Genomic DNA, 22,500 nt, shown 5'->3' on the forward strand with positions numbered 1-22,500 from the left:
TGGAGGGGTTAATCAACCCCTAAGATATCTACGCTGAAGTAACATCAGCAGGCCTAATCAAGCTTTCCAGCCTCAAATAGCAGAGATTGCCGACAGATCGGGAACTGACAACACCTACCCAATGCTACCTAGGCAGGTGGCTATCTGCATCTCGAAATTGGGACACAGGAACTTCTGAAAGTGCTCTTGGTGGTGATCAGTTCGTATCGCAATCCTTATCGCGAAGCACGTCTTCGAAACTCATCATGGTTTATTCTCACGAAACATTAACCTGTCTAGCAATAAACGCCATTAGTACTTATAATGTGTCGTAATGCACTCTTTAGACTGAATTCTTTTGCGGATTATAGCCATCGTGGCGTCCATCACACTCCTTCCATCTACACTCATTTAAACGCTCCGTCATGAAGGTCCATTCTTTTACTCTTGTAGCTGCCACGGCCCTGATCACGCCTGGTCTGGCGGCGTTTCACCCCGGAGCCGCTGTCAAGGCAAAGCCACCAGTCAACGCTGGCTTCATCATCGAACTTGAGCCAGATGCGTCAATCAATGGCCGCGAGGTCGGCGAAGATACGCACTCTGCTTTCCATCGCCGAGCCGGAGACGTCCTGGATTATTCGGTTCGTCACGAATTCAAAAATCCGGACTACTTCTATGGCTTGTCAATCAATGCAAAGGATGATACCGACGTCGACACTTTGCTTGCTCTACCCCAGGTTAAGAAGGTCTGGCCCAACAGATATTACGACCGCCCCGAACCAGTTGGTTCTAGCCGGGGATCAAAGACTGTCAACCCCTCTGTTCCCATCGGAGTGCAGTCTGTCCAGCTCAGAGCCGCTGCACAGGTTGTCACCATCAATGGCACCAGTGACGTCCTTTCCAGTCTTAAGATGACTGGCGCTGACAAAGTTCATGCCCAGGGTCTGACTGGGAAAGGCATCAAGATTGGTTTCCTCGATACTGGTGTTGATTGGCGTCACCCAGCCCTGGGTGGTGGCTACGGCGAGGGCTTCAAGGTAGCGGGAGGCTATGATTTTGTGGGCGATGACTTTGTGGGCTGGAATGATCCAGTCCCGGATAATGACCCATTGACTACGTGCTTGGAGGGCGGTCACGGTACCCATGTTGCTGGTATGCCATATTGAGGAGAAGCCAAAACCTCGCCCTAGCTTGTGCTAACTCGTCATCGCAGGAATTCTCGCTGCCAAGGACCCCCAGGGCGTTGGATTTGGCATCTCTGGTGTTGCACCTGATGCATCTCTTTATGCCTATCGCGTTCTTGGCTGCAGTGGAGGTGTCACTGATGACATTCTCATGCAAGGCTTTGAGAGAGCTGCTAGCGACGGAGTTGACCTCATCAGCATGTCGATTGGTGAGACAACTATTTGGGAAGGTGGCTCACCGTACATCCCGATTCTTTCCAAGATCCAGTCCCAGGGCATCGGAATCGTCATTGCGGCCGGTAACGAGGGCGACACTGGCCTTTACGTTTCCTCGGCACCAGCACAAGACCCCAATGCAATCTCAGTCGGCTCCGTAAGCGACTTCCACTTTGCTACGGTGTACAACGCTGCTGGTTCAGATGGTTCCACCATTGAGTACGGTCGTGTTGTTCCCCTCAACGCTTCAGCACACTTCAACGTCTTCGTCGCGGACGACGATAATGGAGAATGCGTGGACCAAGCATGGAACGACGCGATTGCCAGCTTCCCTGACAAGGACAGTGTGGTCGCATTGGTCACCGCGAGAAGCGACTGTTACTACGATATCCTCGATGAACGCAGCAACTCTTCTGGCTTCACGAATGTCTGGGCATGGTTTCCTGATACCAGTGACATGTCCATCGACGAGCCAGGTGCGAATGGCGACATCGATACGGTCAAGGTCAAGAAGTCTGAGGCAAGTAAAATTCTTGCCGGTATTGCTAAACAGGGTAAAAACTTCACTTTGACTTTCGAAGACCAAACTGTTCATCAGATTGATCAGCCAACTGGAGGCACTACCTCATGGTTCTCAACTTTTGGGCCAACCATGGAAATGTCGCTCAAGCCTCAGGTATCTGCACCTGGAGGAACAATTCTTAGCACGTGGGTTACATCCAACGGATGGGGATATGCGGTCATCTCTGGCACATCGATGGCCACCCCTCAGTAAGTCGTGTTTCCAAAGCGAAGGTGGCCTTGAGCTGACACGTCATAGCCTTGCGGGTTGCTATGCCCTTGTGAAGCAGAAATTTCCTCATCTGAGCCCGAAGGAGATCGCGAGACGTTTGCAATCGTCCGCAACTCCTCTAAAGCAATACAACGCGACCGACATTCTCACAACTACCGCTCAGCAAGGCTCGGGATTAGTAAACGTCCTGAGAGCAGTCACATCGGAAACCGTTTTCTCTGCAACCGAGTTCAACCTCCGCGACTCAGCCGGCCCCCTCGATCGGAATTTCACAATCGAGAACTTGTCATCTTCTCCCAAGACTTACACGTTGGGTCACAAGCCTGCAGCGGAAGTCAACGGACTACCAAATGGCAACAGTCTCGACATCAACGACATGTTCTACTGGGCACTCAACTTCAATCCTGTTTACTCGGAAGTTTCATTCCCAACGAGCTCCCTCACAATTCCTGCTGGTGATAAGGCGACTGTAGAGTTCACGATCATCCCTCCCACTGTTGACGCTTCCCTCCTGCCGACCTACAGCGGTCTCATCACAGTCACCGAGGGAGAGGAGAACTTTTCTATCGCCTATCTTGGAATCCCGTATGCCCGCGGCGAACTCTCCAACATCTACACAGGAGACTTGAAGAATCTTGATGTCTCCCCAGCGCCTCCTTCCGGTGTTCCTTTGCTGCCATTTATTAGTTCTTCTGACGCGGGAATTCGCAACAACGATAAGACGGTTTTCACATTCCCCGCCAAGAAGGTTGCCGAGAACCAAACACAGACGCCTGACAACGATCCAGTTCTCACAGTTTTCATTGACCAACCATCGGCGTATGTCCGCTTTGACGCAGTACCTGCCGATATCGCGTCCAACCCCGCTTACAACTTCACGCCGTCGACATTTGGCTATCTCCCGGAACCCCAAACGAACGCTACCGCATTCACTAATACGACTGTTACTACTCCTCCCCTGGACTTGGACACCCTTGACCACGTGGCAGGATTGAAGAGTTATGGTCTCGTTGGCCTGCTGTGGGGTGGCGACGTGCCTCATGGAAAAGTTGCCAACAACTTCCGAGGCTACAGCGTTTATAGCACTGATTGGTCATGGGGAGTTGTTGAACTGGCAAACGGAACCATCTACCAGTTGCCGAATGCTGATTATCGTATTCTGGTCCGGGCATTGAAATGGGGGGGTAACATGAACAGCTCGACTGACTATGACAGCTGGCTGAGCCCGATCATTGGGGTCAACATCACAGACCCGGGATATCCCAACCCTTGGCTCACCCAGTGATAAAGTTGAATATGCTGCAACTTTGGTTCGAGACTCTGGATATCTTCATGACACATATCATATGCAACGGAAGCCTGTACTGGCAAGTGTCAGACCGTATTTTGATCCTTCTCCTACCTTATGTACTCACCTTAGATGTAGTATAGAAACATTTCACCTAGCGAATACTCTGCTGTCATAAATTGCCTCCAAGACACATAAGTATCTGTAGTGATATGTATAGTGTTCTTCCAACGGTCGTTCCTTGAATATGAGCCTTATCCAAAACGTACCATATGCCGAGGGGCGTTGGTACCAGAGAGGATCAAGATGACCGAGGGCGAATTAAGACAAGCGTTTAAGTGATATTGTATCTAGGGCGTGGTACCGACACAGTGAAAGATAATGAAGATCCAAGCTTGGAGGGAGACTTGAAGAGTATCGTGCCAAGGATTTCCTAACCTAAAGAGATGGTTTTATCATCTTGCATGTTGTATCGGCCTCTTGGGATTGACCTCGGCGCGTCACAACATCAGTGCGACACCGAGAGGCGCAACGTGCGACAGCCTGCCCAATCCCCAAATTCTCCGTCTATGGCCAAGAACGAGCCTATCTTCATTCAGTAACCTTATGTCACCCGGTGGGATATATGGATGGCCGCCATTCAGACGACAAGCGCCGCATCTGATTGGATCTCAAGTTACCTACCTAAGCTACTTAGTATGCCACCACGACCGTATCTCAGCAGTAAAAAACATCTTCATTTCCCGACTGTAACTTCGAGATTTTAACAATCAATCAAGCCTCCCATTTGACTTTATCGCTTCTCCACACCCAATCACATCATGATTTCTCCCACGCTTCGAAATGTCGTTATTGGGCTTTGGTCTTTTCTTGCGGTCAAGTGTGGTGCGACCAGCTTGATCGTATCATATGAGCCCGGGAATGAAACCTCTGCTACCATGTGGGGAATCATGTTCGAGGCAAGTATCGTGGTCTAAGTTTGCTTTGACTTTCCAAGACTGACGAACAGAGATCTTTGGAGACGCCACCTTCTACGTCGATACTACCAGCGAGAGATTCACCGAGTTTCATCAAAGGCCACTCACAACGTTCTCATCGTTGACGGATATTAAATACAGAATGACGTTTGATGCAGAGCTTGTAGCCGGATCTTCAGTGTGGTTCGCGCTTCCGCAGCTCTACCCAATCACCTTTCACAACCGGTGTGTGGTTATTTACAGTTCTCCATCTTGGAAAGGCATCTGACGTTTGATACTTAGCTATAATGGACTGAAGCCATCTTTGGCTGAGGCAGTGGATAATATTGGTGGAAAGTTTCTCAGATTCCCCGACGGCAACAACCTGTACGTTTTGAGTCATCGACGTTTTCAGGCAGACAACGATTCCTAACAACCCCAAGAGAAGGACCCGATGTCGAGAATCGATGGAAGTGGAATGAGACAATTGGTGCTCTGACTTCTCGCCCCGGTCATCAAGGTATGTCATGAAGAGAAACACACAAGTCGATGACATCAACTAACACATCACAGGGGCTTGGGGATATCCAAACACAGATGCTCTGGGTAGGAACATCATTTATCCTTCTCACGATAGGTAAATTTGTCACTAAATTTTCTCAGGTCTTCATGAGTACTTTGAGTGGTGTGATGACATGCATTTCAAGCTCTTTCTGGACGTCTATTCCGGGTACGCTCTTGACGGCACTCATATCACTGGCGAGGATTTGCGACCCTTTGTTGACGAAGTTCAGTGCGAACTCGAAGTAAGTCCCAAAGTCCACGACATATTTCATTTTCCTCAATCTAATGTGTTTCTGTTGAAACGTATGTTCTTGGCGATTCGTCGACTCCAATAAGAGCTCTGCGAGCCAAAAAAACGGGCGTGAGCAGCCTTGGCCCATGAAATGGGTTAAAATCGGAAACGAAGACGATTTCGGTTGTAGCAGTTACCTGGAAAGATTTGCTGCCTTTTATAACGCCATCTGCCTGGCGTATCCAGAGCTTCAACTCATTGCTTCAGCAACTGGATTCAATTGCCTACCTGATCCATTTCTAGTAGATGCGTGGATCGACTACCACGCATACAATGTCCCTGAAAACTACATTGTCAACTTTGCTCAGTGGGACAATGTCTCCCGCAGGAATAAGTACATCATTGGCGAAATGGGTCATTGGGGGGTACAGTGGTCGGGCATGAAGGGTTCAGTTTCCGAGGCCATCTTCATGCTTGCATTGGAACGCAACAGCGACCTCATCCGAGGTGTGGCGTTCGCACCCTCAATCAGTCTTGTTGATCAACCGCAATGGGCTGTAAGTTTTGCACTGTTCCATACTTTCCCAGCACGACATTTCATTGATATAATCTTGTCCAGCCCAATCTGATTCCGTTCAAACAAGCGCCTGACGCCATTGTTTACACCTCCAGCTACTGGGTACAGCAGCTCTTCGCACAGAACTCCGGAACCATGACACATGAGATCACCCCGGACACCCGTTATTGTTAAGCTTGCCAATTATGCTGGTGAGCCGCAACATCTAAATATCAAGATTGCAGGAAAGAAGTCTGCGACACTGTCAATCCTAGGCTACGACAACCCCGATAGCGCCAACACCTACGATGCAGCTCCTATCTCGCCACCGGTAGTCTCACACATTGAGTCATCCGATAATAGCTTCGATTTTCTTTTACCTGCATGGTCTGTTGCGGCTCTTAGGGCTGACTGATTCGATACTATGTCCAAGAGCTTACGGGTTAACCGCTTAGCCAGGTGAGCGTAAAGAAATTCGCTATTACTATTCTACATACCTCTGTTTATGGTTTTACATTACTTATGGTTATGGACTTTAATTAATTTACTTCACAACTAAATGATGGTCTGTTTGACAGGATTGATAGCGCCGTCGTGATTGTGAAATGACAAATATCTACATTAGGCTGAATGGTGAGAAGACTTGAAACTCTTCGTCATCGCTAGCAGAAGCGAATGATGAGCCCGATGCTTTGAGACAGACACTTAATGAGAGTTGATGATCCGGCAGCGACTTTCGGTATGCCCGGCCAATATCATTATGTTCGTCAAAGGTTCATAGGCCTGTTCATCTACCAGGAAGGGGCGGGTCACCACAGCATCCGTAGTGAAATATAACGTATATTAGCTACCTTTAGACTGAAATACTACACTTTCTCCTCACTAGGACTACCGATCTTCTTTTTCTCTGAGAATCTCGCCGCTATGGTATATTGTCATTCTTAAAAACGGATAGCCTACTTATTCGTAGCACAGCATATGACTAAGATGACTTCCACCAAGGAGGCTATTCATAGCGCAGCATTTGATCGGAGAAGCATGGCAAAAGCAGAAGTTCTTGCTGCATGATTGAAAAAATGCGCGGAGACGAAGCGATATAGACAAGAGAAGTAGATGTACGTTCTTGGGAAAGATGCAATGAGCAAATCGCGGTCTTTCCTGCGTCGAACATTTGGAATAATATATCTGTTCAGTAAGCCTTGGTGTGCTATAGCATTTCTACCCAGCCACAATTCGTCGAGAAAGCCATTTATAGTTCAGTAACTTAGGCAAATTAGTGAAATAAACATGCGGTTCATCCAATACTCACTAGGTCACGTCAGGTTAATTGTCCTTACAGACTTCTGTGAATCGGTGAGGCTGTCGAAATGGACGAGACACACCGATAGGACGACTCATTTTTAGACCGATGGCTGTTTCTGTGGGCCGTTTTTAGTCCTAGTCCCAGAGCTCAGGGACTTCGCAAAGGTGGCGGCGTTAGACACGAAATCAATCGCAGAGCCTTAGAATCTCGACCGTGAAACAGGATGAAGCCGGCCATTGCGAGAAGAAAGCACATCGTCGGCTCACCTCACTTCCTGCCCGTTTGCTGCCCACCTCAATCTATGTTTTCAAACCTTTTCCTATTGCCTGTTACGAGATGCTAGAAAGTGTGATCCTTAATAGTGCGCACTAATTACCGAAATTGGCCAGGAGCCTAAGAGAAAGGGTATTTCAAGATCACCGTGCGCGGTGCTAACTGATATGGAGTATTCGCAACTCCATCGCACACTATGGATACGCCATTGAGTCAATCACCCCTGCTCCTAAGTGCGGTCCCCCAATCTACTTAACTTCGTCTACCTGTCCACACGAGTCGTCATTTTGGGGCGGTTGATATCCGTCGGATCCTTCGGAGGGAATGTCAGGCCAGGGACCGACTTGACAACTGCAAGATATCATGAGACACTGTCCATTCCCGGATTTTGCGTCCTGCATCCTTTCAGTTTCTACCATTAGACTCGTTATACGCTCATTACACGCATAATCACGCTCTTTATCTGTTAAATATGATGTCTGCTTCTTCGAATTTGCGTTTTCGCATTCTCTGGGGCTTGCTTCTCACCTGCAGACTAAATTCCGGCGCAGCAGCAGTCATCAACACCAATGACCAGAACCTTGCACAACGCGACAGCACGAACACCTATGATAACGCCTACTATGTTGTGCAGGGGTCCTGGAAGTGTGATTTTACCCAACTTCGACTTCTCGATGCAGCCATTAACGAGGCAGAAGAGCTCGCCCAGAAAACCATAGATGTGCTCCAAGTGAAGGGCGCTGAGACGTCCATTTCATATGATACCTGGTTCGGATCGAGTACGTAGATCTGCTTCTGGGAGCGAATCATTTAAGAAGCACCGTGGACTAAGCGCAATCTCACGTAGGTAATGCCAACCCGACAACGAAGGATACAATCATCAATCAGCACTACAAAACAGTGTTGTCGCATCTCCCTTATCCAAACATCCCTGCGGCATTTCGATGGACCACCCACGCTGAGTTCAAAGCGCCACTAAACGAGGCACCGCCGACGGACGACTCGATCGTGTACGGTTGCCGCCAGTCGACGACAGAATGTGCCAGGATGGAGTCCTGGCATCCAATCTGCGAGCGACCGGGATGAAATCAGACGGTACAACGAAAGAATTCGGTCCCTTGGTGCTTGTCCTCTGCCCAGCGTTTTTCGAGTTGAAGAATAACAACGCAGAGATGATCAAGGAATGGCAGAGGACGCTCGGTTTTGGGTCAGGCAACTCCAAAGGTCGCATCTTAGTTCACGAAGTCCAGCACATGGCCAAAGGAACGAGCCCCAGCGAGCCTGCTGAGGACTTGTCAGAGCCACTTCCCGACATATTCGGCCATGACACCTGCTATTCTCCCAGTTGGTATGTTCATGGGTGTCTATTCACCCAGGTTCCATTGAAGATTTGTCGGCGGGTAGCTAACTTTCCGCAGCTGTGCTCGTCTATCTGATACTGATAAGATGAGAAACGCTCAGAATTTTGCTTTATTCACCATAGACGTTCTAGCGTTCCCGAACGCTGGCGCACCAGCGTCTTCCGACAGCTGCAATAATCCCAATCACAAACGACAAGCCCCGATTCGTTCACAAGTTCCAACCTGGAAACCTGTGTTGAACTCAACGTTTACCCCTTTGAGATCCGCCTCTACAAGAAGGCCCTCTTCTACGAAGATACCGACATTCTCCTCACTTCACTCCTCATCTAGCAACTATAAGCCGAGCAGTTATCATGACCCCAGCAGCTACAAACCCAGCAGCTCTTCATTGGAAGCGCCTTATAGTTCCACAGTTGCCAAGCCAATGACCTCACCAACAGCAGCTCCAGTCGACGTATCGAACGGTGTTGTGCTTGCTGTCGCTATTGGGATGGTGGTTGTGGGCGGTGCGGGAGGAGGTTTCATCACAATGGGCGGACAAACGGTCGCCATCGCTGCAGGCCAAACAATTGTCGTCTCCCAGCAGACTTTTGAGGAGCCGGAAGCTGAGAAACCAAAGTCGGATCAACCTGAGAGGACACAGATGTCCATTCAGACAACACCTTCAGCAAGACCTTCATCCACCTCCCGTTCGGCTTGGTCTACTACGACTTCCAATTGCCCTGCCGAGACTTCAAGAGCTTACAACGGCGACGACTTCAACTGCAGAGACCTTCACGACGCCAACTCTACTCTACTTACCGACTTGCTGAGTGGTCTTGAGTTCGGGAATGGGCCTGTATATAATGAATCGTCCATCGCAGTGATCATCCCGGAACCTACATCATTTCTTACAACACTCATTTCTTCCACCACGACGACTGCGCCCGCTCCACCTACAACCAGTTCCGAACCCGCAAACGTCGAGCCTGTGGCCTGTTATAATTTTGATATCAATGCTTACGGCTACTGTTGTCCCGGACCTGGGAACCCCTGTGAGAAGGATCTTGGTAAGTGTTATTTCAACGGAGAAGGTGTCTCTGGTGGAGCCAGTGGAATTGTGCCCACAGGCCCAAGATGCCCTCCGCCACCTGGCGCAGAGTACTGCAGAGGTGCGTGTGAAGAGTAGGGTCGAGTGAGATGTTGGGGGGTGGTATGCAGAACAAGCAGTGATGAATACAAGTGAAATCTTGGAGAGCAGGATACATGTATAATGATGAGAAGTGGGGTGCGCAAGATTATGACTTGATAACGGTTCGAGCGATGGCTGACGCATACCATCTCCTATCATCATGATCACGGGGGTATCCCAATGACTGCGGAATGGTATCAATATATTGCCCTGCGGAGTAGCAGCTAGTCAAATATTATTTCTCATTATTCCGTACTATTACCGCTCAATTTTCTCCGATGCACACAATCAATAAATCAACATGATTTCGGCGTCCCAGAATTTCACAGACGTATACACTGATGCTATTTTCATACTCGATAGGATACTCAATTGTAGCCGCCCAATATGTGGGAGGTTTAGGAAGACTTTCAAGGGCTGGAAGCTCTAGAAATGGAAGGGTCGCTTAGGAGCAAGAAAGTAGTATATATCTATACGTATATATCAAGAGCAGAACAGTTCGCGTGATTACTTTGCTCACAAAGTTAGCTAAGGCGCAAAAATAGAATCATCTTGTCTTCCTGTTACTTCTTGCAGAAGAGCGCATACCCACTCTCTGAGACTCCCTTACTCCCAACATGCCGCTTAAAAAGTCTTAGAATCAAAATAGAGTGCCCCAAGCCTTAAACAGTATGAAGCTACCAACTCCTATTATGCTAATACACAAAAGCCATGTCCCAAGACCCCGTTTGATTTGCTTCATTGCGAACGCCTGAATAGCCTTGCCATCATTGATATTGGGGAATGATACATTTTCGGGTACTGGGAGATCCAGTGCTTTGCACAAGGGCTTCCATCCATCTCGTACGTCGAAGAAGATCAGCCTCTCCGGCGGAACAACGCTCTTTAGGTACGCGATATGGCGGTGATATGTTTTGACGATTGGTAGGTTTGATTCCCCGTATAGTTTGACACAATGCAAGATTAAAGTTTGGACATAGGCTGGGAAGAGCCGCATCGTGGGCAGCAGAAAGAGTACAGAGTGCAAAGCTGATGGTGACACCTCGCCATTCAACCCTCCCATGCTCCTCTCCCAGGCCTTGTCATCACAAACTATACAGACGACTTTGGCATCTGGGTATAGTGTCACAAGCTCCTGAACGAGGTTGGAACCAGGCGCGTCAGTGATAGCAACATAGCCGTCAGTGCGAACGCGTGTGGTGTTCAAGATTTCCTGTTCCATGGCCGCATTCGTCGGTGGCCACTCTAAAAGCACCTTCATCCAGGATTTGATCTCCGATTCAGGGCCAAGACATTACTGAGTTCCGCCGTGAAAGACCGGTCCATCAAGTAGTATCTCTAAGGCACGGCTGATTGAGCTGGTTCCAGTACGCAATAGTCCTGCGCAGATGACCTGCATCTTTACGCCCTTCCGGGGGCGTTAGTATTGTTGCCCCATCGAGAGACTAACGGAATTACTCTGAGAGCCAAGTCAAAGATGTGTCTTGGAAAATGCAATGCTGTAGCAGGGCATACTTCATCTCCAAGCACAAGCATGCTGAAGACATGCCAGTCGGAAAGCAAAAATCAGATGTGCGAGAAGAACGACGTCAGGGCATCCGGTGGAGCAAAAGTTAGTAGCGAAGTCAAGCACCCTAATCCTGCAGTCATCATTCCTTCGCTTATGCCTAGCGTGTTCGACTTTAGATAAGGTACTGATGTTCCGGGAGCGGGAGCATAATCCCCAATGCGCTGGTCGTTGAGCCCTGCTTCAGATTTACCGAGAGCGGTAATGTAGAGTCGCGCCGTTGGATTCGCCATAGATTAAAAAGTCTTTCTAAAAGAGTGCCGAGTAATATTTAGCATTATAATTCGCCCTCTTATCTAGCGTCGTTATTCTGAGCAAGCTATGCTAAGACTCCGGCGATAGTAGACCCGTTTTAACGGTAACGGACTTTGACCGGGGTATCTCCGGTCGGACACTGTGCCCACATGCTTTGGCAGGCACGAAGGCGGACTCGCCTTCGCTCAGCTGAACAGTAGGCAGGCCATGGGACCAACACTAAGTCATCAGATTCGACATAAAGACTTCAGTAGCACCCTGGCACGTAATCTCAAGATCGTACCTGAATTGCATCTAGTTTGCGGCGTCGCCTTCAAACCGCCGGGGTATTCGGGTCGCAGTCTGGTGTATGCTGAACGAGGAGCAATGCTGCTCGAGCTGTAGATTAAAGACGCATGTACTGATAGAAAGGGCGGCAGCTGGAGGACGAGAAAGGTGAATATGTAGCGGCAGATGGATGAGCAAGCGATGATAGCTGGGACGGCTTCTTAACTTCCATTTATTCTGTCCTTAGGGTAATATGAATGGATATTCTCGGGGGTAATATAATAGGGTCTAGGTGCTCTCCGCATTTGTGTCGACTGAGATGGAGATGAGGACTACACTAGAGCGCGCTGGCATCAAGGCCATCAGCTTGTTGAATGATTCAAATCTTCTAGATCCTATTTAGATTCCAACCGAACCCCAGAACGATGGTAAGACTGGGCGTTCGTGCGGGGGAAGTTCTGGACTCCACGTAGGCACGTGGTAGGTAAATTGGAGTGGTAATTACCCACTCAAAATAAGTAACGTTGGATTCGGGGTGAACTGTTGCTTGGAGATACGAGTTGTTGAACCAGCTTGCGTGCCTGCCAGCCCAGGTAGAGCGTGAAAACCCATGTTGATTGAACCTATGACGCATATTTAAGTCCAGGAGTACATCTAATCTGAAGGCAGGCGGGAAGGCCAAGATATGATCGGCAACACTAGCTTCACTGGTTTCCACTCTTTCATCTCAAACGTTCCAATGAAAACCTGCAAACTCTGGTGAACGCGCTCCCAACTGCCTCGAGAGCTCGAGTTTACTGACAAAAGGTGGAGTCCAACTGGGACCGATATCCCCGACACGCCGAAACGTCAGACGAGGGGCTTAGATACGGATGATCATCTCCTGATGTTGTTGCTTGGGTGCCTTTGATGGATGAATCCCCACCTCCTGCTTACCCCAGTGCGGAGAGCGGGGAAGGTAGAAGCGTCTGGGGTTTGGGTGTTGGATCTTGGAACCATGATTAATGGAGCCGCCTGTTTGCAGAGACAGCCTGTCTGGTCGGAAATACATAAGACTTGGCCATGGTCGTCCCCGTTGCTTGGCTTTACTACTCTTACTTGGCTCATCGTTGATCAATTGGCGCAAGTCGCACATTTCACAGTGAACTGTCACAATTTCTGGGTCCCGCCAAGCTGATTTGAACACTGCCAAGCTAACCATGGGAATCAACGAAATCGACCACGTCCCTCACTCGGGCGATGCGTTCGAGAAGGACACAGGCGGCGATTTGAAGCCCCAGACGGAGCTCGCCGAAGGTCTTGGTAGTGGAAAGGCCTCCGCCGTCAACATTGTCGAGAACCCGCTGAAGGTGAGTTCCTGTTTGCGCCAAGATCCAGGATCATGAGTCGAGGGACGCCACCAAAATCACTGACCCGCCTTCTTTTTGCAGCGCAAAACCCCACAGCAAACCGTCGAGGAGGCCGTGGCGTTCGCCGAGACGCACAACCTGGGCGAACATGCCGCCCTCTTCGGCCGGGCGGCTATGGTCGCGCGCGACATGAACAACTTCAACGAGGTTGCAGACCTCTCCGAAGACGAGCGCCGAGCTCTGGAATATGAGCGGGACCACAAATGGCACGGCCCGAAGATGCTGTGGTATTCGATCGGCCTCTGTGCCATCGGAGCTGCGACGCAGGGTTGGGATCAGACTGGTTCCAACGGTGCCAACCTGACATTCCACGAGGCACTTGGCATTGACAGCGGGTCCTCCAGAGACGAGTGGCTCATTGGTCTGATCAATTCCATCATCTTTCTCACGGCTGGTCTGATGTTGGTGACCATCATTTCCCGGGTCCTATCGCAATTGCTGACTACTCGCACGCAGTGGCGCCTTTATTGTCGATCCTCTAAACCACTACTTCGGCCGGCGCGGCGAGATCTTTATCACGGCTTTGTGCCTTACCGCTACCCCGATCGGCTCCGGCTTCGCGCAAACATGGCAAGGTCTCTTCGCGGCGCGTTTCGTGATGGGCATCGGCATCGGCGCGAAGAACGCCACCGTGCCCATCTACTCCGCTGAAATGGCTCCCCACCGAGTCCGTGGCGCACTCGTCATGTTCTGGCAACTCTGGGTCGTCGCAGGCATCTTTCTGGGCTTCTGTGCAAATGTCATTGTTAAGGACACCGGCGATATCTCCTGGCGACTCCAGCTGGGCTCGGCCTTCATCCCATCCTTCGTCTTGGCTATTGGCATATTCTTCTGCCCCGAGTCCCCGCGTTGGCTCATGAAGCATGGCCGACACGCTGAGGCTTTCCGCTCCATGTGCAAACTTCGAGCCCATAATATCATCGGTGCTAGAGACTTCTACTACTCATGGGTCATCTACGAGGAGGAGCTCAAGGAGGCTCGTGGCGCAGGGTACTTCCGTCGCCTTTGGGACTGTTTCTCCATTCCCAGAATTAGGCGTGCCAACTACGGCGCTAGCACTGTAATGCTTGCCCAGCAAATGTGTGAACCCTCCCGATCTTCATCTCTGACTTGTTATGCTGACCCGACTAGGTGTGGAATCAACATCATCTCCTTCTACAGCTCTACAATTTTCGTCGATGCAGGTTACACGCCTGTGGAGGCGCTGTATGCTTCGTTGGGTTACGGCGCCATTCAAGTTATTGCGACAATCCCTACCCTTTTCCTCATTGATACCAAGGGGCGAAGGACCCTCTGCATGATCGTGAGTCAAGATGGGCCGAAGTTGCCGAATGCAGACTGACAGCCTTAGACCTTCCCTCTCATGTGCATTTTCCTTCTGGCTGCTGGTCTGTCCCTGTTGAACCCAACTGAGGACCGAGGACCAAAGATTGGACCGGTCGCTTTGTGAGTAGCATCACTCGTATGAATCCTTTAGCTAGACTAACACTCCGGCGACCCAGGTTCATCTACCTATTCACTATCTGCTACTCCTTGGGTGAAGGCCCTGTCGCATTCCAGTATTCTGCCGAAGTTTTCCCAACCATTCAGCGTGAGCAAGGAATGGCCTGGGTTGTCTGCATCAACAACACCTTCGGTAAGTCTGGCGATATTTCACATCGAGGACAACGGACTGACAAGCTTAACAGCCGGTATTCTCAGCTTGACCTTCCCGCGCATGAGCACTGCCATGACTCCAACTGGTGCTTGTAAGTAGTCTAGCGAATCTTGGTCCTAATCCTACGACTGACCCCTCTGCCACAGTTGGTTTCTACGCTGGACTTAACCTTATTGCCTGGGGTATGATCTTCTGTTTCGTCCGAGAGACTAAGCAACTCACTTTGGAAGAGTTGGACCGTAAGTCTAACTACATCTCTTTCATTCTGCCGCTGTGTTAACTCCGCTCCCAGAGGTCTTCTCGATCCCGACAAAGCAATTCATCAGCCACGAGATCAAGTACTCTATTCCCTATTTCTTCAAGCGCCATGTCTTCAGACAGAAGGTTCCCAAGCCTCCCGCGATCATCGCCGTTGCTAGCGAATCGAAGAAGGATAGTGGCTCTAACTCGGCTTAAAGTCAACAAATTATAATAAATAGAGTTTGCGAAGAGAATCTTGGATATAGGATATATCTTTATAGTAACTAGTTTATTTCAGGTGCCGGACTTAGGTTACCGCTAAGTGTACAGGTTAGACTGGATGGGAAAGCTTTGGCTAAACAGAAGGTTTCTATAAATCGGGAATCGCCTCATACACACGTCCGATGATATATTAACAGTGAATTAGTGGCAGAGCATCATGAATCTGGTGCCATCATGAGACGCGCTTCGCACGCAGAAACAACCAGAGATGCTTTATGAATGGCTTGTGCATCCAGGGTCGATTTGCCCAGGTTTCAACAAGAACGGGACAGTGCATTTGTAACCCAACGCTACTGGATTCGTCTGAGAATCGCGTGCACATGTTCCTAAATCTGCGCTCATACTCATACTCTGCCGACGTAACTCAGCAAGTGAAGTTGTGATTAAATGTGTTGCAATTTTTACTTGAATATCTAACTCTATAATCGCTGTGGCATGGAATGGTGCGGCGCCCCATGGGGCTGGGAGTGGGATATGTGAGACTCTTTGTCAATTTAAAGCACAGATTACAATGCCACTTCATTGAGAGCGTAGTGCTCACGTACCTACCTAATGCTCACCCATCCAGAGCTCCTGATCGATGGTCTTGTTAACACACAGTCATTTTCCTACCAGAAGGCGTATCCTGGAAATGCTCAAACGGTGGAAACAAAGCAGTTCTGCGCGAAAAGTATTTCTTGATACACGATTTCGGGTCATTTACCAAGGTTAATCCATGGAAACGCATCCAACACGACCAGAACAAGAGCAAAATTCATAGTTAACAAGCCTAGTGGTTGCCGTTACGGTTGCGCCGTCAGAGAAATGGTAGGGCAGCCCTCTCTTCGGCCAGGCACGCCTCAAAGTTGTAAGACTCAGCTGGCTCGGTCCTTCACCATTTAACCTTCACCGAGTCAGCAGTGTCTCTACGTGCTGGCTTGCTTAAAGATGAACAAGCCGCCAAGTTGTCGGCCGGATCTTATGTTAATAATCGCTACAGGGCATAACACGTGCGGCGTTGGCTATGGATCCTTTCTACCGGCGTGTTGGCCCTCACCGCTGCTGGACTGTTCATAGACTGCTGGAGAACAAGGGCAACGCTATCTCGCTATGCCGAAACATAGGATTAGCGAGTCTGCCATTTCAAATCGTCTGAACTACATTTAGTAACTAACACAAGTCCTGAAACTAGTGTCATCCAACTCAAACACAAACTCTTCGACGGCGCTCTATCCTATGACTCGGCAGGCGATCTGACACGAGAGCACGCGCCTTATGAGCGAATATGGATCGGAGATCCAGGCCCGGAGATGGACCGTCTATGGGATCATGTTGAAGCTGGTACAGTCTTTTTGTACTCTTTCTGGTTGCTTTGATACTGATGTTAGCCAGTTGCATATAGCATCGAGAGTACTCTTGCAATGGGCCGAGGCAGACCTTGTGCGGGATCGTATTACGCTTAGGAACAGTTACTCGGTAACAGGTCTCGATGTTTTCCACCAGGTCCATTGCATTGTATGCTCTGTCTATGAGATTGAGTCATCTGTTTACAGAGCTGATTCGTGTCTAGAATCAAGCACGACAAGCCCTTTATCCGGAATAGTATCCTCCTTACCAGAGCAGTCGAGCACACAAGCTTCATTGGGGTAGGTCTCCTCTCCCATTGAACTCCGCCTGTGACTCGTTGAACCCGCGGTCCAGGTTCAGGTATACCGCCTAAGACTGACACTAACAATGGAAATCTGGCAGAACACTGCCTCGACTACGTGCGACAGGCCGTTCTATGCAATGCCGACATCACCCTTGTGACTCATAAATGGCTCGAGTCGGCACAGATGTTTGGACCCAATTTCTGCACACAGCACACATCCAGAAGTTCGAGGCACTGATGGATTGGTCACTGAGAGGTCACCGAACGTACGGGCACAGCAAGGTCCCGGCTCCGAGGTTGCCGAGGACGAGACAGTGGTCATGTCTGGTGAGCGCCTAGAGAAAACAAAGGCCGCACTGGGTGCCAGTGGTCATGGACATCACGGCCCCTGAGAAAGTAGATCACGATGTGAACCAAGACCTCGTATTGGCCCTCCAAAAAGATAATACAGTGCCTCGTTGTGTTGGAAGTGCTCATGTACATTCGTTTTTCTAGTAGAAAATTTACCAAGAGTTATCATTATTCCAGACCGTGTCTTCTGGTTTACAAATGGCACACTACAAAGCAGGATTGATTGTTGGCTATTATGTAGGTGCAGTACTTTTTATGGGGTTATTCCACTGGAAAACTTATATCAAGTAAGTTCGAAACTAACAGTGAAACTTGCCCTTTGCTGTAGGTATTGTTATCACCCCTGCTTACGCAGAAGAAGTATCGGGTCTTCCACGTTGCACAGCATAGAGCTTCGCAAATGCCCCATCAACCCTCGCCAATAGCTCATTCGGCTCACCATACTCAAGTAACACGCCCCCATCTAGAACAACAACCTTATCAAATCTACGAACACCAGCGAGACTGTGGGTTGCCATGATGACAGTGCTAGTCGCAAACTCCGACTCGACAATGGCTCCTATGTAAGATTCGGTGCTGGCGTCAACACTGTGAATCATGAGTGATACTTAGTGTCAGCTTTCAAACTGCATCATCATATCTTTTTTCAGATATGAACGCAAGGAGAGGGAGGGTCTATTACTTACCCGCTGCTCGGCTCATCTAAAACCAGGACCGGGCTCTTGCGCAAAAGCGCACGGCCGAGGCAGAAAAGCTTTCTTTGCCCTTGGGACAAGAAGTCCTCTTCCATCTTCATATCAAGTATCGAGAATTCTAGAGGGTGAGAGATCTCTGTGCTCTCCTTTGATCGGAAGATATCCCATAGCCCAACCTTCTGCAGGGCAGAGATGATGACAGTATCTGTAGCCTCGCCATGCGGATCTGCATTCAGCCTAACACTCCCGCCGAACAAGAAAGGGTCTTGTGTGAGACATGTGAGCTTCTGGCGGGTGACATCTTTATGTACTAATGCAAGATCGACATCGTCTAAAACAATCTTCCCGGTAGACTCCTCGACCATGCCGAGCAGGGATAAAAGAAGTGAGGTTTTGCCACTTGCGGCACTTCTATTAGCAAGTTTCTCGTCATAAGGCTTGTGGGACGATTTAAGCTTGTAACTCTTACCTTCCTGTCCTGCCGCATATGGCAACTTTCTCCCCGGCCTGGATCGAGATATCGATGTTGCGAAGTACGGGGTGACTGTGGTATGATGTTAGCTACTGCTTTAGACTGGTACAAAACTCCAGAAAGTATAAAGTGAGATATGGATACCCATTATAGTGAGCCGACCAATTCTCAATGACCACCGATCCCTGAGAGGGCCAGCCAGCGAGAACTCTTGTATCCGCAATCTCGCGAGGTTTCTCGGTCGGAGTATCCTCGGAGAAAGTCTTGACGCGCGAAATGGCACCCAAGGACGTCTCAAGCAAGGTCCAAAAGGTGATAAGGGCAGCCAAGGATTGGCCAAGATTCATCATGCTGACAAGGGCAACGCCGAGGAATCCGGCGTCCAGTCTGCTGCGGAGCGTGACGCCTAGGGTGGTGAGCAGTATCGCGAGCCCAGCTACCGTCAGTCCCAATACAAGAGTCAGCCATCGCTGAATGCAGAGGAGCAAGTAATAAGGCTTCTGGGCCCTGTCAAGGAGGGCGAGATTCTTGGCGACGTGGTTGCTCGTCCAGCCATATGCTCGGATAGTGGCGATGCCCTGGAGAGACTCCAGAACGTGAGAATAGAGAGGTGCTTTCGCTTCCAGGCTAAGCCAACGTTAGTACTTCACATCGTTTGCAAGGTAATATTAGGCATTACTCTAGTAGTCGAAGCTGCCGGGATGTCCTTAGATAAAAGCGCTGGAGGAAGAAAAGAGCGCAGGCGACGAAGGGCAGTACAGCTGCGAAGTAGGAAACAGCGACAATGGCCAACGCTGCAACTGCGAAACACGCAGCAAGCTCTATGATTCTCAAATCAGCGACCAGCTTCCTAGAGAATTGCGTTGAAGTTGCTACGGACGAAAGTTCGCATTCACGAGTGCCCCGGGTAAGGTCATGTCAACCAATTGCATGTCTTGACTAAATCTGTCATGGGGAAAGAATACATACGCGTTAGCTCAAACTCTTGTTGTCTTACGCGAAAGTCATGACATACCTGTTAACCAACACCCCAGTGTCGGTCTTGGCGAGAAAAGACATTGGAGCTCTGTAGTTACCGTAAGAACATGAACAAGCCACTGACAACAAGAATTTGGCGATTTTACCGTATAACTGCCCGAAGGACGGTCAAGTGGAGAGAATGTGCAGACTTAGGTACGATCACCACGTACATGTAGCTGGGTATAACCATTAGCTTAAGAGCCTCAAGCATGATGCTTGGTGAGCCTCCAGGCTTTGATAAGTCAGGTTCGACACCGCAGTAGAAGAACTCACTAGACCGCAGAAATAAGACCAGCCGCAGTAAAAACACCAAAAAGGGCATATAACCCAAGCCAGTAACCAAGCCGTGATGCTTGCGATCCGTCGCTGTTTCGGGCCCACAGTGTGATCCATGCATCTGTACTCACACACATCAGTTTCGAGTCTGACTTACTGCGGCTGAGTGGCACTACACCAGCACTGATAAAAAGGGGCGGATCTGATGGAAGAAGGATGCTTACATTGCAAGGTGCTGAATGCCACGTTTGAAGCTACGAAGATACCGAACAAGGCGAAGCTAAGCCATCCCAAAGACGAGAAGTAGTATAGATAGATGGACAAGTCTCCCACCTGTCGGTTGTCATCTCGTCTCGTACTTGAGCCCTGAGTTTCACCAGCTGAAATTTTGGGAGGTGGGCTATTTTCTGAGCTCGCCGAAAGGCCATCGTCTCCGGCTAGCTGTGGCGCAAGAGAAGCCATATTCTCAGATGAGCTCTGCTGAATGATTTGTCCTTGGTCGTCAAGTAAGATAGTTTGGTCCGCGATGGCGCATAGACTCACTATGTGTGGTCGTTAGTAGAAACGACACGTTTCCTAAACGCTATATGAGCTTCTCAAAATTCATTGTTACTCACCAGAATGCGTGGCCAAAATGGCTGCTATACCCAGCTTCCGGATCAGACCATCAGCTCCGAAGACACGCGTGGTGACGATGTCGTGGGTGGCGGCATCCAGGCCACTCAGTACATCATCAAGGACAGCGATAGGCTTGCGCGCATAAAGTGCCCGAGCTAACATCTGTTTCATCTCAGTACGCAATACAATAGTCAGGCGCCGAGACATTTCTCACCAGGCGTTGCTTCTGCCCACCGCTGAGCGAAACCCCTTTGCTCCCGACATTCGTCGCGTCACCGTCCGATAACTGCACCAGATCCACTTGTAAAGCGCAAGCGTGAATGACAGTATTGTACCAAACAGCGTCGAAGTCAGTTCCCGAGACAATGTTTTCTCGGACGGAGCCGTTCGAAACCCACGGGCTTTGATCGCAATAGGCTAGCTCCTTGCTACTGACCCAGACAGAGCCGTTGAATATGGTGACTTCACCGAGAATGGCCTTTAGAATTGTAGACTTGCCACAGCCGACTGGTCCCACAATGACTGTGAGATGATGATTTTGGCCAATGCGCAGTGACATGTCTTTGATTACATGGCTGGAGCCTTACCAGCCAACGGTAGCCTTATGGATGATCACATAGTCGGAGTTGAAGATCGTACGAGGAAGAGGCTTTTTTGGTGTTGATTGTGGACGTTGAATCATTTCCACATGGTTGTTGCCCGGAGGCGCCTGAATCATATCCGGCTCATCGTGGCTCTCCAGATTCGTTGTTTCTAGCGGGCACTCAGACAGTCGTTTGTCGTCCCAGGACTCGCTAGCAAGAAAGTCCTGGATTCTTTGAAAGCAACCCAAGGCAGCATATGCCTGAGGAATCACCACTAACATCTTGCCTAGAGGCTCCATGAGGACGGAGAGAATGGACAGGGCTGTGACTGCCTGCGTCACCGTCACAAAGCTGTTACCCTGAACTTTGGCGGCGATTGCAAAGATCGCGAATGTGAAGAACTGAGAGAACAGCGAGGGTAAGTTTACTGCGATTCATCAGTGCCTGCGCTGGATCAACTTATAAGGTAAGCTTACCAAGGCAGACATTGAAGCTGGACAAGCGCCTGAACCTCTTGGAGAGGTCCAGCTCAGTAACACGCATACCCTGTATGAGAGATTCAAATTTGTTGCTAAGCCCCAACATCTTGACACTTCTCATCGAGCCTAGGATATGTGCGGTAAAGTTAATCCTGGCTTGAATCGCTTCGAGCCAGACCTTCTGGCGGGCAGTCACAAACCCAGCCGCTCTGACTGACATGGCGGTCGCCACTACCAAGTCGTAAAGTTAGCAGCGTAAACCAGTGAATAAAGCAACTCTAAGCCCAATCGACATGAGTACATTGACTTACCCAACGCGACGATGACTGAAGTGACACACACGAGACCGATTTGCATCTGTAAGAACCACACAGCAAAAGCAAGCTGAATGGCACTCGCCCAACTTTCGGCGACCGCAAGATGCCATGTCTCGCAGATTCGTTCGACGTCTGTACTAATCAAGGTCATCGCAGCAGAATCACCGACTTGCGTCGACGGCGATTGGACAATCTTGTCATAGATCAGGGAAATGAGGCCGCCCCTGACCATAGCCATGAGTCGAAAGGAAAGGTGCTGATAAAAGCCTGTCGCAATCTTGTGACACGCATATCTAATCAGCGGCAACCCGGGAGGGGGGAAGGAAGTTGAGCTTACGGGTATCCCTAAGTATTATTCGGAGGCGATTTAAGTAGAATCGGCTATATAAACTATAAAATATAATCCGAGCTTTGAAGCAATATCGGTTAGAGTTAGGTCGGCGCTATAATTAGTCGGTGCTTTTTATTAACTAGAGACTCGGGGTTAGGGTTATATAGGTAGTTA

General features: G+C 49.5%; 8 protein-coding genes across 8 annotated transcripts; 6 read left to right on the forward strand and 2 right to left on the reverse strand.

Moving 5' to 3' along the window:
- Positions 1 to 644: 644 nt before the first annotated feature.
- On the forward strand, positions 645 to 1,497 carry BDZ83DRAFT_553802 (peptidase S8/S53 domain-containing protein; the record flags this gene model as incomplete). The annotated part of the gene is made up of 3 exons (XM_060503507.1): positions 645 to 765; positions 835 to 1,131; positions 1,193 to 1,497. Coding segments are annotated over 3 exons (723 nt in total), but the record flags the coding sequence as incomplete, so codon positions are not given.
- Positions 1,498 to 2,031: 534 nt separating this feature from the next.
- Positions 2,032 to 3,457, forward strand: BDZ83DRAFT_745341 (uncharacterized protein; the record flags this gene model as incomplete). The annotated part of the gene is given in 3 exon segments (XM_060513186.1): positions 2,032 to 2,150; positions 2,200 to 2,221; positions 2,231 to 3,457. Coding segments are annotated over 3 exon segments (1,368 nt in total).
- A 941-nt stretch (positions 3,458 to 4,398) lies between these two features.
- On the forward strand, positions 4,399 to 5,963 carry BDZ83DRAFT_757971 (glycoside hydrolase superfamily; the record flags this gene model as incomplete). The annotated part of the gene is made up of 8 exons (XM_060514966.1): positions 4,399 to 4,423; positions 4,470 to 4,662; positions 4,720 to 4,803; positions 4,860 to 4,936; positions 4,990 to 5,022; positions 5,080 to 5,222; positions 5,350 to 5,769; positions 5,832 to 5,963. 8 exons carry the CDS (start codon positions 4,399 to 4,401, stop codon positions 5,961 to 5,963), a joined length of 1,107 nt encoding a protein of 368 aa, XP_060358348.1.
- A 1,856-nt stretch (positions 5,964 to 7,819) lies between these two features.
- BDZ83DRAFT_767990 (uncharacterized protein) lies at positions 7,820 to 8,868 on the forward strand (the record flags this gene model as incomplete). The annotated part of the gene is given in 4 exon segments (XM_060515300.1): positions 7,820 to 8,123; positions 8,192 to 8,369; positions 8,381 to 8,692; positions 8,763 to 8,868. Coding segments are annotated over 4 exon segments (900 nt in total), but the record flags the coding sequence as incomplete, so codon positions are not given.
- A 1,648-nt stretch (positions 8,869 to 10,516) lies between these two features.
- On the reverse strand, positions 10,517 to 11,275 carry BDZ83DRAFT_724376 (uncharacterized protein; the record flags this gene model as incomplete). Its single annotated transcript, XM_060512649.1, has 2 exons — positions 10,517 to 11,149; positions 11,195 to 11,275. 2 exons carry the CDS (start codon positions 11,273 to 11,275, stop codon positions 10,517 to 10,519), a joined length of 714 nt encoding a protein of 237 aa, XP_060358350.1.
- Positions 11,276 to 12,976: 1,701 nt separating this feature from the next.
- Positions 12,977 to 15,922, forward strand: BDZ83DRAFT_642059 (uncharacterized protein). The gene is made up of 9 exons (XM_060509591.1): positions 12,977 to 13,314; positions 13,396 to 13,775; positions 13,831 to 14,454; positions 14,506 to 14,677; positions 14,726 to 14,820; positions 14,877 to 15,010; positions 15,063 to 15,122; positions 15,178 to 15,270; positions 15,324 to 15,922. The coding sequence occupies exons 1-9, from the start codon at positions 13,165 to 13,167 to the stop codon at positions 15,485 to 15,487; spliced, it is 1,872 nt and encodes a 623-aa protein (XP_060358351.1). The 5' UTR covers positions 12,977 to 13,164; the 3' UTR covers positions 15,488 to 15,922.
- Positions 15,923 to 16,749: 827 nt separating this feature from the next.
- On the forward strand, positions 16,750 to 17,421 carry BDZ83DRAFT_592540 (uncharacterized protein; the record flags this gene model as incomplete). Its single annotated transcript, XM_060506546.1, has 3 exons — positions 16,750 to 16,873; positions 16,935 to 17,077; positions 17,254 to 17,421. Coding segments are annotated over 3 exons (435 nt in total), but the record flags the coding sequence as incomplete, so codon positions are not given.
- A 293-nt stretch (positions 17,422 to 17,714) lies between these two features.
- BDZ83DRAFT_768006 (P-loop containing nucleoside triphosphate hydrolase protein) lies at positions 17,715 to 22,272 on the reverse strand. Its single transcript, XM_060515301.1, has 15 exons — positions 21,990 to 22,272; positions 21,676 to 21,909; positions 21,288 to 21,626; positions 20,830 to 21,197; positions 20,615 to 20,777; positions 20,222 to 20,539; positions 19,995 to 20,118; positions 19,826 to 19,897; positions 19,717 to 19,767; positions 19,582 to 19,646; positions 19,381 to 19,522; positions 18,846 to 19,328; positions 18,699 to 18,773; positions 18,221 to 18,628; positions 17,715 to 18,122 (listed from the first exon to the last, which is right to left on the reverse strand). Exons 1-15 carry the CDS (start codon positions 22,231 to 22,233, stop codon positions 17,882 to 17,884), a joined length of 3,327 nt encoding a protein of 1,108 aa, XP_060358353.1. The 5' UTR covers positions 22,234 to 22,272; the 3' UTR covers positions 17,715 to 17,881.
- Positions 22,273 to 22,500: the final 228 nt, after the last annotated feature.

The sequence above is a fragment of the Colletotrichum acutatum genome (genome assembly GCF_030867785.1).
Source record: "Colletotrichum acutatum strain CBS 112980 chromosome Unknown BDZ83scaffold_193, whole genome shotgun sequence".
NCBI classification, from domain to species: Eukaryota; Fungi; Ascomycota; class Sordariomycetes; order Glomerellales; family Glomerellaceae; genus Colletotrichum; species Colletotrichum acutatum.